The sequence below is a fragment of the Chanos chanos genome, chromosome 6 (genome assembly GCF_902362185.1).
Source record: "Chanos chanos chromosome 6, fChaCha1.1, whole genome shotgun sequence".
Classification (NCBI taxonomy): Eukaryota; Metazoa; Chordata; class Actinopteri; order Gonorynchiformes; family Chanidae; genus Chanos; species Chanos chanos.
The window spans coordinates 38,594,705-38,613,120 of NC_044500.1; the positions used below are offsets into that span (position 1 = coordinate 38,594,705).

The 18,416-nt window shown below is 40.5% G+C and overlaps 1 protein-coding gene across 3 annotated transcripts in view; it reads right to left on the bottom strand.

Moving 5' to 3' along the window:
- cpne5b (copine Vb) overlaps positions 1 to 17,406 on the bottom strand; it is a 75,409-nt gene extending 58,003 nt beyond the window's left edge. For all 3 annotated transcript variants that reach the window (XM_030776747.1, XM_030776746.1, XM_030776745.1), the window contains exons 1-2: positions 17,297 to 17,406; positions 450 to 490 (exon numbers count right to left, since the gene is read on the bottom strand). In XM_030776747.1, the coding sequence (XP_030632607.1) occupies positions 450 to 490; positions 17,297 to 17,406 (151 nt within the window). The remainder of the gene's footprint in view (positions 1 to 449; positions 491 to 17,296) is intronic.
- Positions 17,407 to 18,416: the final 1,010 nt, after the last annotated feature.

Sequence of the window (18,416 nt, forward strand, 5' to 3'; positions counted from 1 at the left end):
TTTTTTGTCACTTGGATAAATGAAAAATAGTATCCTATTTCATCTTCATTTTTGGTTTGATTAAGTCGAATGAAAGCATCAGTATCATTAAAAACCCAGTTGCATGTTACCACTTGTAGTGACATTTTGGACTGATTCCAGTGTTATTCCTGACAGTGTACCAATGCTTTCTCAGGCCTCCCACTTCTCTCTAACTGCCACCTCAAGGTTCAGCGCACACATGATCAGAACCGTGAAACGTCACTGGAGTATTAATTTTGATCTTAAAAGAAAGTATTTCCTTCTTGATCCATTTTACAAGTGTAGGCGGCTGATTGACAATGACTACTTTCTAGTGACAGGAAGAGGAGAAATCCATATGGACAAACCCATCCAAGGTAAGGGAATCAATTGTATCTCCTGAAACTCCCCAGCCACGGTAAGATTAAAAAAAACAGAAGTGAACTCACTTGGATCTGATTTGGAGAATGTGTCTTTATCTAGAAGATTCCTGTGGGGAAAGGGAGAAAAAACAACAACTTTGAGCCATCACTAATAAAATGGTATTTGAATTGTATATTGGTGCATCTGTTGACTACACATATAAACTGTATTCAGAGCAAACCTCAATTCAGATGTTTACTTAACAAAACCCATTTCACAGACACCATTGAATTACCCCCCATAGTGTGCAAGATATATTTTACAATGTGATGATGGTATTTGGAAATAAGGCTCTCCAGGCAACATATTCATTTGTTACTATGGCATCAAGCCTCTTGATTTGTTTGTTGTTTATTCTAAATTCACAAAGCATAGCATTGTCTTGTTTTTGAGGTTGAAATATCTATGTGTGTATGGATAGATAGATAGATAGATAGATAGATAGATAGATAGATAGATAGATAGATAGATAGATAGATAGATAGATAGATAGATAGATAGATAGATAGATAGATAGATAGATAGATAGATAGATTTTGTCTATGAGTTTCTCTTAAAATCGCTAATAAAACTGCTCCTCTAGCCATGGAAAAACTATTTATCTATTAATCTGAGCCAAGGCTTCACGTGAACTCTGACTAGGAGAGGTTATGTACTGACAATCTGATGAAATAAATATGGAACAGAAGTATTGATTCCAAACAGAGAATATTCAGCTGCGGTGGAATGCTTTTAGACAGTGCTTGACTTGCCCAGAGCCACAGTGCAGGCATCACATCCGCGTTTCTAAATGAGGGATGACACATCCATCAGGGCCACACACAAAGCCGTCGGCACGGAATCAGACGGACACGGGCACAACGGCAGTCATCAGAGGAAAATGTGGGGTTTGCTTTTCGTAACAAAGCCGAGCTGATTACAGCTTCTCGTCTACCTGTTAGCGTGGCCTTTCTGTATCTTCCTAAAGATTACCTCTGTCTTCACCACCGCCGCAGACCTCACTGCACAGGTCACGCTCATGCTCCGACAGCAACAAAAGAGGCGAATCTCTTTTTAATCTTACCTTATTTGGTTGTACGCAAATACTAATCATCTTTCTGGCCCAAGACAGAAGATTACAGGTTACTGTAATGACAGATGCGGATACAAATGTTGTCATAGTTCCCTCTCTCCCCCTCTCTCTCTCCATTTCATCATCCTGCTTCAGTTCTCGGACATACTGTGGATAATCTGGGCTACAGACATGATGTCAGTGCTGAGATGCTGGAAGATATATGTAGTGTAGTATTTAAACACCAAGTGTCTGTTTGGGGAAATGGATGCTCAAAGGATTAATGATGGTTTAATACTGATGTGGTCATTCTTACTATCTGGTCACGGAGTGATGAGAGTGACACAGAAAATATTTGGAAACATTCACAGGTTCTTGTAAGAACTTTGTTCCTTTCTTCCTGACACCAAGCAAGCACGCACAGTTACATTCACTTCTATGAAATAATTTCATACAACAGTGGGATTCAGTATGCGATTTAAGGTTTTTTTTTTTTTTGCTTTTTTCTGCGATCTGTAATGCTATTGGGGGGGGGGGGGGGGGGGGGGGGGTTCACAAAGACAGAAAATTAGACTAGAAACAGAAAATTCTGAAATGGCTTCAATAATTATGTAGATAATAATTTGTTTCTCTCTGTTTTTGTCCAGAAGGACCAACAAAAAGACCTGGGAGCTAGGAAAAATATAAGCAGGTGTCAATAATTACATTCATAAATTACATGCTTTACTTGCCAAGTTTAATTTTAGTCATTCATGCATGCTTTAATCACAGAAAAATTCAATTAATATTGGGTACTGTCTTATACATACAAAACAGCAAATGAGCAGTTTGATGATATCAGTGATGTTTATCAAAAAGCTACGCAAAGATTAATATTGAAGTGAATATAATGACAAAGGGGAGGGGGGGAATTATCACACGTTCAACATTAGCATTTCAATCCGAAATACAGTAATACACCATGTACTGTCAAATATATCAAAAACCAAACTAAGACTCGTATTACAATCCATTGACAGGTACATGGTTCAAAACATCATGTACAATGTGGCAACCTGCAAACCTCCCTTTAATTACGGGTATTGTATGAGTGAGCGCATCCATTAAGAGCCATTCAGAAGCAGGCATATCCTCCTTATTTTATGTCTATTGAAAATCAGAGCATCTTTTTCTGGGACTGGCGCTTAGCTGTGTCTCCTCAGGACATAGATGAGAGCATTTAGCAGCCTGAAGGAATCCTGCAGGAGTTTTAATTACAGCCATCAAGAGTGCCACGATGATGCTGAAGTTGTGCATAAATATAACATTAAGCCCACTATCTCTGGTGGGTGGCGCAGTGTGCAAAAGTGTCTAACTCATTAGCTAAGCCATATTCTCAAAGCCTCTAAATAGAGGATCTATAAACTTGAAACATGTCCCCTCGAGGTCACTTCAAACTTGATGAATATACCGTATGAAATTGTATTCGGTGAAGATAAGAGGTTTTTTAAAGTAAGCAGGTGGGGGGGGGGGGGGGGTTTGGCTTATAAAGGCATTGATACACTTGCAACCCAAAGGCCACTGTCCCCAGAACTGTGAAATGGGTAGACAACACCTGCAAAATACAATACATCACCACAGAAACAGCGTAATATGGCACCATGAACGCCTGTTCACAAAACTATGTGCTGTAAATTTCTGGATGCAACAAAACAATAACTCAAAAATGGCGCAATAAACGTAGCATTACCATTTGAATAGAGCTCGCCACCCCTACTCACTGCATATTTGATAAAAATGCATTGTTTTGTTATGAGATTTTTTTCCGGCTGAGACTTAAACACAGGAAAAACTGCCCTTGCTTGTATTGTATCTTGATGATATCTATTATTCACAGTCAAACTGATATCACCTATATAGTTCCATCAGTTTCCATTATAAACAGGTAAATAATACATTACTGATCCTAAACTACAGATCCTGCACATGCAAGATGGTAGCAGTGGAGTTTGGAGTTTGAATGACTCACTGAAATTGAAAGTGACTTATGTGATCAGAATGGACCTGAGTTTTGACATGTGATTTTGGTTCCATTTGTAGAGACGTGGACTGTTCCAAGCCATAAACACCAGGAGAATGGGGTAATCTCTCCGCTACAAGAGCGAGGAACTGCCCTCATAAATTAACTATAGACTACGCACATTCTATTTTCAGGATTCTCCTGCTTGCAAGCAGATATTTTACCATATCAATCCACCCTCCCTCACTTGATGGAATCAAACTCCCAGCTCTGTTGTGCTACAGCTTTGATCTCTGAAACACAGCACTCAGCCCACAGCGAATGCCCCAGTGTGACAGAGACTCTCTCTCTCTCTCTCTCTCTCTCTCTCTCTGTCTCTTTCTCTCTCTCCATCTCCCTCTCTCAGTCTCTGTTTCTCTGTCTCTCTGTCTCTCTGTCTCTCTCTCTCTCTCTCTCTCTCTCTCTCTCTCTCTCTCTCTATCTATCTATCTATCTATCTATCTATCTATCTATCTATCTATCCTCCCTCTCTCTATCTTTTCTTTCTCTCTCTCTCCTCCTCTATGTGTGTGTGTGTGTTTGTTGACTGATGCTTGTACATAGAGAATGAGGGAGGACTAGCTATTCACAGGCTCTAAAACATCCTTTATAGACTCCTTTGCAGTAGGGTTGTGATGTGGAGCTTCAAGCCTTGCCTTGGCCTCCTTCTAATATTTGATCTTAATCTAGGCTTGGTTGTCTTACTACTGCACAGAGGAGAGTAAAAAAAAAGTAGTGAGGCAAAACGTTGTTATATTGCAAAAAAAAACCCAAAACAAAACATTTCTTTGAATCACTGCTCTTTCCTCTCCCTCAGGAAACAAAATTATGCACGTCTTGATGTCAATGGCACTCCAATACTGTCTGTGTTTTTGAGATGGTTGCATTCACAGTGGAAGACCAGCAAGAACAAGCTCTCTGAAGGAATACGTTCAAAGGATTCCACTTTAAGCACCATTCCTCTTTAACAACTAAAGCAAAACATATCTAGAGTAAACTTTTTGTTTTGCTTTGACTCAGAAACAGGGAATAGAGCTTCAGTGTATTCATGTACAAGCTTTACTGCAGGCATTCTATTTACTTAAGGAAGAGGACAGGAAATGATGCAACATTCCAGGGAGAACATGGTACGGTGGAACCAAAGCGTTCTTATGTACAGACGGCTAGGCATGAAATAGGCCTGGAGACACTAATTAACACTGGTCGCACACTCTGCTGGAAAAATTCTGGGTTTTAGAATTCAAGGCCTGTGCTGTGAAAATGCCACCTATCATGGTAAAGTTGATGTTTTATACACGGGCAGAATTTCTGTCCTTTAGTTTAGTTCACTGTTCTCCTCGTATTACATTTTCTTCTCTGTTGAAACACTCTGCTGTTTTAAATGACTTTTAGAGTAAGCTTCATTGAATAACTATTTCTTTTCTTGGAACTGAGATTTCGGCCTTGAAAATCCATTACGAGAACATGTGTGCACGGTGTAAGTATCTCTCCGTTTCTGAGTAGCATCAGTGTGCATCAGACTGGGTACATCAGTCTGTTCATTCACATGACTGAGGACTACATACCCCAAAAAAAAAAAAACGCCTGAGGGAGTGTCCCATCACTGAGAATCTGATAAACAAAACAGCTCTCCCGTGATTATTTTAATCTCCTTCTAAGCGCTTTCAGAGCACATCTTTTGTCTCATTATTCTGACCTCATCATAAAAGTGACAGTATCGTCAGAATGAGACAGTTCTGGGCCGGGCCCACATGCTGCTGAAAATGCCACCCATTGGCTTTTAATTAAAAATAAGAGCAGAACACCTACGTGGTCTTCTATACAAGGAGGGCTTTCCTGTACAGTAGAGCTGACTGCTGCAGTGACGTTATCAAAATATAAGCACTTAAAGAGACCACAATGAAATGAGAGCAGTTGTCTCATAAACATACCGTATTCTTTACTTGTCAGCTTAACTATAATATGTGCAGCCGATAATTAAGGAGTACACCTAAAGGAGATGTTAATTATACAAATGTGTTTATATACAAATCCATCTCGTTCAAAATGGTTATGATACATTTAGGATGTGTTCTTTGTTGAAGGACATTGGTAATTACATGCAATCGTGAGATTAACCTTACTCTTTAATGTGCGGTAGTTGCTTTAGCTTCACAGGAGATACCTGAGGAGCCATCTGTCTGTGTGATAGATTGCTACAATTTTATTTTCTGCAAAACATTCAGAGAGAAATGATTTAATTATGGTACTGGCCAATATTTACAACAGAGCAAGCTTGCATTAGTGTCAGCATGTCACGACGATTAACCTTTCCACCCTGGTAAACAGCTGCTTCTGGCTAAATGGCCCATCTAATCTGTAGTCAGAGGTTAAATGTCCCTTTGACTGGGTTCAGTCCCAACTGCTCTCCTACTGCGTCCCCAGTGTTGCCCCCCAGTGAGTGATGTCAGAACCCCTGCAGGAAATCTTCAGAGACTCCAGCAGAACATGCGGCAGGATCATGTGATCAGCTTTCCAGCAAAGTGTTATTGCTTCTGAGCCTGGTTAGATACTCTGAACCCGTCTTTCTTCTCCATTTCATCACTTCATCCTCACCAGCCCTTCCACCCAGCATGTTCAGAGCAGCTAGATAGGTGGGGTTGTGCAACTCTACCTTGAATGGCTCCATCAGGGGAGGTCTATTTTAATCAGAGTCTGAGAGATAAATGTCAGGGTTCGGGCAGCTGGCTGAATAGAGTGGGTGAGGGGAAACTGGTGATAACTGTGAGATGAAGCCCAGAGTAGGATTCCATTTATGTGCAGGTGTGATTGGACCTCTGAGTGTAGTCCATTTGGCTTAGTTCCACAATGCTCACGCTGTGACCTCTGGCGTGGGGCATTCTCCACACCGTGACTAAAGGGTCACTCACACTCTCTCTCTCTTTCTCTCTCTCTTTCTCTCTCTCTCTTTCTCTCTCTCTTTCTCTCTCTCTCTCTCTTTTTTTCTCTCTCTCTCTCTCTCTCTCTCTTTTTTTCTCTCTCTCTCTCTCTCTGTTTCGCTCTCTCTCTCTCTCTCTCTTTTTCTCTCTCTCTCTTTCTTTCTCTCTTTCTCTCTCTCTCTTTTTTTCTCTCTCTCTCTCTCTTTTCTCTCTCTCTCTCTCTCTCTCTCTTTTCTCTCTCTCTCTCTCTCACTTTCTCTCTCTCTCACTCTCTTTCTCACAGTCTCTTTCCAAATCTTGCCTATTTTTTCACTTCTGTTTTCCCCAAGGTGTTCATATCACTGAATGTGTCAAGTTTCAATGCTGAAAACTGAAAGAATTAAACACAAATATACATGAGTGTATAGGAGTGAGGTTTGAGCTTAAATTAACGAAAGAATGAAACACAAATATACATGAACATATAGGAGTGAGGTTTGAGCTTAAATTAATGAAAGAGAAATGCAAATGCTTTTACTCTGAAAGAGGGCATCCATCAGATTGTTATGTGATTGTTAGTGAGATGTCAAAGAGAGTGGGAAAGTAGATCATTGTTAAACTTTTATTGTTTCTCATTAGCATGCCTGGGTTTTTTCGTTTTTTTTTTTGCAGTAAGGACCTGTCGTAACAGTGATAAGCAGACCATCTACAGAGAACTCTACACAAGTCCTAACACACATTATAAAAGGCTGCTGCCACAGCTGGAACATCAAACAAAAGCTATTGTGTTATTCATGAGCAGCCTGAAAAATGAAAGAACACAGTTATACGGGGTGATCCAAAGAGTCTCTGCTGAGGTGAAAACCTCCTCACTTTTAATCCAACCACAGAATCCCACTGAACCCAATCACAACAACCATTTTCTCCAGCACCTGGTCCTCCTCTAATGAAAAGCCGCCCCTTCTAAACACCCTCAAAAAGCTTCAGCATCTTTTTGTCTGCACTATATTTTGTGTCACTTACTTTGTTTGACTATATCTATATAAATGTATAATATGTGTAGTTACAGCAATATTACTCTATCTGTGAGGAGTTGTATTTCCATTTTGTAGAAGGCCATGATATGATGATTGTATGTTTATCAATTAGAGGCTGGTGGTCTTCAGGTTATTAGACTCAGTGAAGAACCAGCCAATATGCTGTTGAACCTCAGCGATAGTTGCTCATCTTTCTAAAACAGTCACTCCCCAGGGCTTTGATTCAGCGTTGTAATAAAACATCAAAGCCGTGAAAATATTAGGAGTGCCTGCTCCTTTGAGACGCATCCCCCAAACGCCTGTCCGGAGAGAAACATGCATCATTACAATTAGTGCTGACACCATCATGTTTGTTCAGTGGGTACCAGAGCCAGTGTCTGAATAACACCAGTGATTCACTACGCTGGAGATCATAACAAAGCACTTTGCTTGCACCAGACACCTTTTCAAGATCATATCCAGCTCACAAACAAATGTGCCCTGCGGTATGATAGAGCTTATACAGTGCACCCTCAGCACACCGCTACGATTAATGACATCGAGATGTCAACTCAATGAGAAATCAGCTCTAGACTTCCTATCACGTAAACAACAGACCTACAGCACATAGAATGCTATTTGTGAACGTGCTATCTAAACACTCAAACAACACATGACATGTGAGGGATTTAGAGTCAACATTCTCTATACATTTACTTTATTGATTCTGATGATACCATGTTGTGTTTTGTACTTGACTATGATCCTGTGTCTGCTTTACTGTGAAGTGGAAATACACTGAAGCAGGGTTATCGTGTGAAGTATTCGGGCCATATCGTCTCTTATTTCAGTCAGTCTCTTGTGTGTGAACCCACTTAGGGATTCTTCCCATCTGTTTGTAAATATTTTAAAGCCATTTCTCAATTCAATCATGTCTCAAAGACCCTACAGAACCTCAAAGTCAGTGCAAACAGTCCTGATTTTCAATTATATCTGAATCGATGGGTCCAGCTCCAGTAGCACTGACAGCTATTTACAAAAGAGAATCCGCGTGTGAATTATGAGGCCTGTTCACTTCTCCGGAGTACAGAGGGAGTCACTGATTAATTATTCCATGGTCTCACACTTTGCTCTGCATGCAGATTGCAGTGGATTTCAAATGCAGGGAGAGAATCCCTCTTATTTGAGGCTGAACGCTCCAATCATCTTGAGGATTAAAGCGGGTAAAGAAAGAGAGGGAAGGAGAAGTGGTGTCCACGGTATGCTGTCTCGCCGTAGGTTAACCATGAGTTTTCCCTGCAGAGTCTAATGACTGTGTAGTCCAGATCAGAGAGATCAGTGTGGGATCCACGTGATGGAAGTGGGCAGTCATAATGCTTAATTGACTTTTCTCTTCTTGATAAAACACTCAATCCACACCTGGCATGGCGAACCAAACTGAGCTCTCTGATCCCGGGCCCACTGGATCGATCGGGTGCCAGCGCAGGATGCTTTTCCCACCATCTGTTTAATTATTCAGTTTGGCCACCCACCTTCTTGGGTTTCCACACTTTCCACGATGCTACTGATATGAGTGTTGGAAGCAGCCCCACGTCGGGGGCGCTCAGGAAAAGCTCTACGGAGCCAAAACAGTCAGGGCTTCTTGGAAGGGAAAAAATGCCATATTTCTGCATTGTTATAAAGTCGACAACACACTCCATTATGAGTTTACACCTGTCACCTGTCACCTGTCCATTCGGACTGGTGAGTCAGTCTCCTCGTTCACAGTTCTGTGAGCTAACTGAAAAACATAACCACTGCAGTACACAGGCAGACGTGAAGTGAGGCTGGAACGGAAGCAGAAAATTGCCAAAAAAACAGGGACTCATCGAGACATTTATCTCTGCGTAGTCCTCTACTCTCAGGCATGGATACAGAGTGAGAGATGTCCCTGCCATTGTGTTCATACTATTAAATTGTTCTTACCAATACATTTCCAAAACCTGAAATGTCATTTGTTCGTTAATTTTCATCTGCACCACAAAAGTTTGACTTCTTTTCTGTTTGCAAATCCCTGCCCTGACAAACAAATTTGCAGACAGATGCCCAAACTGGTGTTTTAACTATAATGGAACCCCCTGATAATGTACTGTGCTATTTTGCTGAATTTCTGCATGTCTGTATCTGTGTGAGGGGTAATCTCCGGGACAATTGTCAGGTATGTCCTGACAAGTCTTGAAATGAAACTTACATCTTTGCCTCCACTGGACTTTCGTACTGTCCTTTTATGTGTTTTTCAAATGAGGTTAAATGAGGTTCTCCCACAAACCCCAGTGCCATCATTTCTGTTCTTCAAAGACTGCCCCTGAGAGAGTTCCACATCTCTCCATAGGGTTTTAATCACTCTTTCCACTTTAAGTCCAACTCATTGCAGCTACCAGATACAACTTTAATCTCTCTTCTACAACCTCTCTCTCTCTCTCTCTCTCTCTCTCTTTCACACACACACACACACACACATACACACATACATACATACATACATACACACATACACACACACACACACACACACACACAAACCACATCTCCTGTTGGCCTGAGGTAGGAAGCTTGGGAAATAGCAGAATGATCAAATACAAACCTGTTTCAGCTGGCACCTCGCTGAAACCACCTGTCAATATCTCAAAGCAAGTCATGGTAATGAAGACCAGAGGCCTGAAGCCACCTGCACCATGTCTTCCTTCAAAGTACAGTGGCATTAGAAGGCTCCCTGGTGTGAGACTGGATGGTAACTGGACATGAACTGGACAGCATATGGCAATAGTCACCCTCATTTTCTCAATTCAGACAAAAAGAGTCATTTTTCTAGCAGAAACTATACTAGAGCACCAACTTTCCAGCTGATTAGTTTTAACGTTATACTGTTTCAATCTCTTGAGCTTTTGAAGAAAAGGTCACTTAGGAGAGAATGAATCACCTGAGTAAGACAGAGAAAGTGTTGCAAGAGCAAATCAAATTCGAGAACAACTTCATCTGACCAAGGAGAAGAAATGGAAAAGAAAAGATGAAGAAGAAAAAAAAGTATTGTTCTCTTAGGCTCTCTAATGTCAGCTTGTGCTGGTTGGCAGGTAAATTTATTCTAATACAGCAAAACCTAATGACACTAATTTATCATTGTGCTAGGGGAGTGCCATGACAGCTTGCATGACATACCGTGTCTGAGAACATATGCTGCATGCAGTTAACACTGCTGTTGAAGGGTGTGATTCGGAGCAGAGTCTATCGATGGGCCACTCTGTAGGATCATTAAGTGCCATCAGTCAAGGAAGGACTGACAAGAGGTAATGAGAGCATTGAAATCAGTGACTCATAGGTTCAAATGGCACCTGAGTGGACATGTGCCCAAAGCCCTGGTTCAAATAAAATGTGACAAATGCCTGAATCTTTGTGATTTCAGAGAGACATTGATTAATGAGCTACACAGATATGTACTCTGTAAAGATGTTCAAGTGACAGTCTTCATACTCTGCTCCTGAATAAACTTTAGAGAAAATATCATGAGCTTGTCTTAAATATGGAAAGATTTCTGACAGGGAGATTTATATTTTCATCATTTCTAAGCATGACATAATTGGATGTAGTATTAATATTGATTATCATACTAATATCTATATATAGCACCAGTTTTAATCACATTGCATGTATAGTGGGTCAAAACTGTATAGTCTCAGTTTTCATGCGCGCCTTTCTGAGGACAGGCAACAAATTATTCAAAACCAAAGTCAGCGTTCAAATGTTCAGAGTGATTTTTTTCAGTGAATGTGTCCTTTATGTTTTTGTTTAATGGCCACTGAAATAGACTAGAAGTGATTGCAGTATTTCTAGCAAAGTATAATCTGGCATTTCTCTTTTTTTTGTTCACTCATTGAAGAAAACTTTTATTTATTTATTTATTTATTTTACTGGCTGTAACTATGTGCTTATCTCTAAGCATGCTCATAGCTCTATTGTATTTCAGGCCCCAGTTTCAGACAGGCTGGGTTAGCAGAAAGCCTGTGGTTATGATGAGAGTGGCACTCGGATGCGTCCCACTGGCCCAACACATCCAATTCTGCACTACACTCTCAGAGGCATTGGGTTTTCACGCTCCTAACTCGCCAATCAGCGGTTATCAGTGCAAACCTACCTGCATGACCACACACAGCTGCTCAATTTACCATGTGAGAACTCCTCTCTTTACAGATAGGAAATGAAGGAGATTCTTCCTACAGCTGTGAATCCAGACAGCATGTAAAGAGGTAAATTAAAAAGTAATGCCAAAAGAAGGGCGAAACTGAACAATATTACCAGTTATCTAAAGGTTTTGAGATACATATCAAAAGTAGCCCCTGCTGTTAAAGCCCACCAATAACAAACGCATGGATGGAATTTTTCAAGTCATTCAAATTCTGTTGGCCAATTGTGGGTAAAGTTTTATATTTCACGTTGGTCATAAGAAGGTTGTTATAATAAAACATCTAATCCAAAACACCCGCAGTGTTCATGTAGAATAGAGTTTGAATATGGCTTTAAATCAAAACAAAAAGCAAATGGCGTTTTGACCTTAGCTGATTCAGAAGAGTAACATCCAGTAGGTACTAATGTATAACAATAATTAAAAGCTCATTTGAGTGCTCTTGTATTTTGATTCAAACCTGGTGAAGTTAATGAGCTTTGCCACCATGGCAACAATGAGAGGGAAAAATATTTGGACAGAATTATCTACAGCCCTTTTGACACAGCCATCAACCAGCCAATAAAAAAAGCCTGGTCCGCCAGATCGAACGCCCATTTGTGTTGGGCTGAGGACATTGACAACTGGCATGCCTCTGCAAATGTTAAAATGATAGGAGCAAGGGTCAGAGCAGAAGAGTTCAAAAAATCAATGTACCCTGGTGTCCCCGGCAACAGTGTCGGCAGAACACATCCAGAGCCTTTCTCCACAGGTTCCAGGGGCTGTCATCATATGAGCCATGAACATTGATCCCATGGGATCTAAACGAGCAATGACAGCACACCCACCATCCCTACATGTCAATATTAAGTCAGTAAATAATGTGAATTCCCCTAACACTCTGTGTGTGTGTGTGTGTGTGTGTTTGTGTGTGTGTGTGTGTGTGTGTGTGTGTGTGTGTGTGTGTGTGTGTGTGTGTGTGTGTCCAGAGATTTTGTAAACTCTACACTGTATATTTCTAACTTGGATGCCCGAATGCATCAACTTGACATTGTGTCTATTGAATCTATTAGTTCAAAGGTTTGAAATCGTAATGTAGACAGCCCGTCCACCCTATTCACATTTAAAAGCCATTCTCCATTCCACATTCAACATTGTCTTGTCCTCAAATGTCCTACCGAATTGCTTTGTCCAGGAGAGTCCGATTGTTATGCCTTTATTTCCCTGCTCTCTCTCTCTCTCTCTCGCTCTCTCTCCCTCATTCACTCTTTATGGTTCTTTTTTCACTCACTGGCTGACTGTCTCAGCTGTATGAAGGCCACCAACCCTGCAGTACTTAGCACAGGACAGCATGGGTCTGGGAGAACATTAGGGGTTAGGAGCAGAGCTGAAATGCACACAGTAGGAGAACACATTGTTCACAAAGTCTCTTCAAATGGAAAGAAATATACCACAAAGCACTAGCAACAACTGCTGACCTACTCCTGACCAGTCCATTCAGCATGTCATGGCATCAAGCAGGGACACGCTATCTTTTCCTTTACAGAAAAAGTGTACAGAATTCTACATGTATATCTTTATTTCACAGTTTATAATAATGAAGAATTTTAAAGCTCTATTAAGATATAGATGTGATAATCTTTCATGATAGCGAAATCACTAACAGATTTACATCACCACTTTAGTACAGCACATGGTTTAGAAGCCCTTCTGAGTTTCTTAAAGTATCTCCCACAGGTGAGACGGCAAGATATAAGATAAAGCTAACAGGAGTTCACATCCTTGCTGTCGACAGAACTTGAGACACCTTAAACTGTGCATGGTGTAATCCAGGGATTTCTTTATCCATCCTGAGTAATCCTTCTGTTATCTCTACCTCTCTGGGTTGGATGATGCATTAAAGCAAGACAAGGTATCTTGACAGGGTTTGACGCCTTGTCATAGCGCCTGGGATTTTAATGAGAGGAGCGGTAATTGCTCCAAAATTACTGTAATCACATAAAATGACAAGGGATAATTTTTCCCTCCTTCGAGCACGAAAAAGACCAGAGAGGAATCACAGTATTGAATTGTTTGGAAAGTCTACAACAGAAAATGGACTACATAAGAAATCTCTGTCCCCAGGTACATTTTGACATTTCCACACAGGGCTTCTCTGCCCTCTGAAAAGGAGCATAGGACATCGATCTAACCATCTTTCCCTCGTATCCTTCTATATTCTTCAATGGGAGAGAACTTGAAAATTACTCTTCTCTAAGTAATTCATTGTATTAACTCAGAGTCTTTTGTCTAGACATACACTATACTGCATCTGTTCTTGTAACTGTACTGAAGATACTGGTCTCAGAACAGCGTCTCTAAGTACATGATTGGGCCCATACAAAAAATCGTACCGTGATAACGTAAAACATACTAAACCTTTTTCCATGGCACAAATGGCACTGAATGAGGGCTTTTTGTTCTCACCGTAGACACACTGATTTTCAGAATATAACTTTAAAAGGTTTTTTTTTTTTTTTTCTCAACTGCAGGGCTAAAGGCAACACGACAGAGAGGCTGATGCTTCTCTGTGCCACATCCCTTTGCCTTTCGTGAAAGTTTTGCATTATTTAATGGCTGCATCAGCAACCAGCTCATGTCTGGTTACAGGAGGTAGAAAAACAGTGATCAAAACATCCAGCAGAAGCATGTTGATCTCTGATCTCCGCACTAAGACCGAACCAAGTGCACCAAATACAGCAAAACTGGCATCTCATGTGGTATGGAAAAGAGACCATGCCGAGTGGGGGAAGCAGAGACTGACCGAATATGATTCAGGAAATAAGCAACCAACAGTGGTAAAATCATGGTGTGTGGATAAGTAGAACGAGGCAGTAATATCACAACAAGCAGGTTAAAAATGACAGAAAAAGGACTGCTGTCCATCTTTCCACTGTTAATTGCAACACAGAGACTCAGAACTGCTGGTGCTACAGAAGCTTTATGGTCTCATGCAGTTTGATGTTGTGGCATGTCATGACCTAGTTCTAGAAAAAAAAATCTTCAAAGATAGATATCACATCACAGAGTACTGTACCCAGAGCAACTGTATGAATGCGAGTTTAGGGGACTAGTGAAAATCAGAGAGGAAAGATCAAACGACCCAAAGGGGGGGAATGTTTTATGGCCTTGCAGCCTTGTCATGGGGCGTCAGACGTTACACATACAGCACTATAACCCTTCAGTGGGTACAATAAGCAATAAGTTGTGGGTGAATTTAAAAATTACTGACACAATAGAATCACCAGGGACTTGATACTACAGTGCAATGATAATACATTTTCAAAAATTCCAATTTATCTTTGTGTTTGACCGAACTTTTCATTACTAAGGGTTCCATTGGTTAATGGGTTAATCATAGTTGTCTCCCTATTTGTGAGGCAGTGATAACAAAAACTTTGAGAACCAACAGGTAACAGCAAAGTGATCTTCAGCAATCAGCCCCTATGCCTTAGTGAACTTCTGTCAATCATGGAGATGCTAGAATCTTGGAGTCCAGTCCATGTTTCAGTTGCTCCATGGATTAATCCCATAATGCTCTGTTTCTCTTCATCCCTACTGTGTATCAATGAGACCATCTGATTTCTTGTACATTCATGCTCTGAGCCCTCCAGATGGAGGTCACATCTCAAAAGATGTATTTATTCACTCTAGAGTTAACTATCATCATCCAGAATGGATGAAACCAAGTGAGTGGTGAAGAGTGTCGGTTCTGGATATGTTGCCTCTGGATATATTAGCCTCAGTGCTGTGTGGTATATTTAACTCTTGTACAAAACTGTAACTGAAGACACTGGCTGAAACAGCATGTCTAGCAATGAACACATAAAATTAAATATTCTGCATTTAAATTTGCATGTATAATACAATTGCTGTGAATGGCTTTCTAAGATAAAAGTAATGTTTGTGAGCAAATGTTGTTTCTTTTGATGTTTTTGAACAACTCAGCATCAACATTGTTTTTCAGCATTATTTTAATAGGTGACCACCTGACTTGGTTTTATTTATTTATATCTTTTACAATAGCAGTCCAGTGGTACACCCTAAAGGAGAATAAACAATTGCTACTATATGGGGGAAGGGAGATTTGTATGATGAATACGAGGCAGGCATATGGAAGTACTATCAAAACACAGTGTACTTATTTGTATTTTCATTTCCAATGTATTCTCTTACATCCTTATAAGCTATGCATTGCATCGGGCATTTCAGTCAATGAACCTTGTACATGAGGCATTGAGGTTCAGCTGTTAACTGGTTGGAAATTTATGATTAAAAAAAAAAGAAAGAGAGGAGAGAGGGACTTGGCCCACTGTTTTAGATCAGTGGGTGGGAGTCACTGTTTCAACACTGCACTGTCCTTGGTTTGGTTGGAAAATAACAGTGCTGAGAGAGACAGGCAGCTGCATTTCTACTCAACAAAATTAATGGAGCCCTTACATAATTCTGACACAAAGCAATAGAGATTAAAACACATTAATCTTTGCAATTGATAAAACACACATTTTTATGAAAAGACCTAGGCTAATAAATCAAGAGTAATCGCACAAAACATGTTGATCAAATAAATGGGATACAGTCAGTTTTGTGCAAATATTTTACGACAAATAACTTTTCCCTGATACACAGAGAGAGGGGTAAAATAATCTTTACAGAAGCTTGTTCTGTATAGCTTAATCGAGCAAATCCATACACACTGACAATGTTTAACTGTTTTTTACATGAGCTGTATGCAATTCTCTCATACTTTTCCCTTTCTCTTACACAGACGCGTACACGGACACATTTGTGAGCGCGCCTAAAATACATAGAAATATATTCACTGTATGGATCCTCAGAATGCATGAGTGACTGCACTAGTGAGAGGTTTTGTCATGACAGTATTATTATTTGCTACTACAATGTTACGTTGTCGCTCATATTCTGTTAAACTGGGAACACTGGGTAGCACGACAGGACAGTGTGTGTCGAGATTAAATGATTTTTACTAAAAACGAGGGGAAGTACTGACATCAAAGATTCTACGTATTTCTACGTGATCTGGAATAGATAAACTGCTTCTAGCAGCTGTCCAACTTATACTCAAACATAACAGAGGGCTTACGTAACTTTTTTCTTACACTAACCAATATTCGGTGAGGTATATGAACATCTGACAAGATTCATTCTCTTCGTTGCTCTGATACAGGGTATAACACAGTTTTCGCTGCAGAAATATTGTGGCTCCTCCGTATAGTAAGTTTAGTTCTCTATGAATAATTCATACATGCCTTGGCCCAATGCAGATATGCGCATTCGTCCCCACCCATAACCTATACACTACTAAATAAACTTCTTCGTCGATATATACTTCCAGTCAAAAGCCACATTTTGAGAACGTGGTCTGTTTTATTCTTTTTTTTTTTAGTGGTCATTAAAAAGTGACTGACGGCTAAATCGGGCAAGATAATACCAATATTTGAGTGTTCCAGAAATAAGTCACAAAGTTAGGAGGTTGCCGGGGCGATAGCAAAGAAACGTTTCTGCTGCTAAATAATGATTAATAATAACATAAAAACTTAATATTATGTGGCAATGTTCTGATCTACATCATCTATTCCGTGTGGGAGGAATCCTCATAAAAGAATTGAATCTTACCTGCACGAAACTGTGATCTCCACTTTCGTGGCAGGGATGTTGCCAGTAAATGGGTCGAACTCATAGACCGAAGCCATGTCGTCCAGTTTGTCCATAACGTCTCCCTCCATGAGTGACCGGGGCTCAGGACAGCAGCTCCGTGATTCGCACAGCCTGGCCCCGTTCGGGAACACAAATTACAAATCTGACGCTCCTTCAGCCCAGCTTGGACCCACGTTAATGGGCCAAAAAATTACTCCTACTACTGGTGTTAGCAAACTTGCTTGAAGTACAGAGTAGGAGCCACGCTAATGAATGTAGTGTAAGACTTACAGTGACTGCGACTGTGGACCACAGTAGTTCATTTCTGGAGAGCGGAGACCTATTCTGCGCGTCAAGTGTTGTACTTGTGCCTTGTGTGAGGAGAGCTGTCTGCGCGCCGTCCACTGAGAAAAGACTGTAGCCTACTCCACCCCTTCCCATTATCTATTAGCTTACATGCAGGAGCATCTTGCCTATCCGTTGAGCTTTCGAACGAATAAGCCAAATGTATTTACACACAGCTATGGGCGTCTAAGTTTTCGTGCAACGCACATGAGGTTGTAAAATGAAAAAAGAAAACCAGCTGTACGCACTTTGAGATAGATTCACATTGTCAGTGAAGTGATGAAGGAGGTTCCTACATATCCATCATCCACGAGCTAAAGCTATGCATTAGCTATCACCGTAGACCTGAGTGGTCTTTTTTTTATCAACAGTGAAACAGATATTCGCCGTATTCTTTGAAACTGCCAGTATGACTTTATAATGTCATTTCTGAGAGCATACTTCCGAACGAACTTCAAAGTATGTCATGTTAGGCATACAACAGCCTACAGATTAATATTAACCATATACATTCAGCCAAGGCGCGTTAAAATGCACGGCATAGTTTTGACCAGAAATGTGGCCGCTCACTAAATGTAAATTCTTGCCTTCAGCACCCATACACTGGACAGCTCCCTCCAAATGTTGCAAGAACACACTTGCTTATTATTTCACACAAAACGTAATCCTGCTGAACCAAACAGAAGTCACAAACCGCCCTTTCCGTTAATTATTTCAGCTGGTTTTAGAAGTTTATTTGTGTAGTAATCGTGTA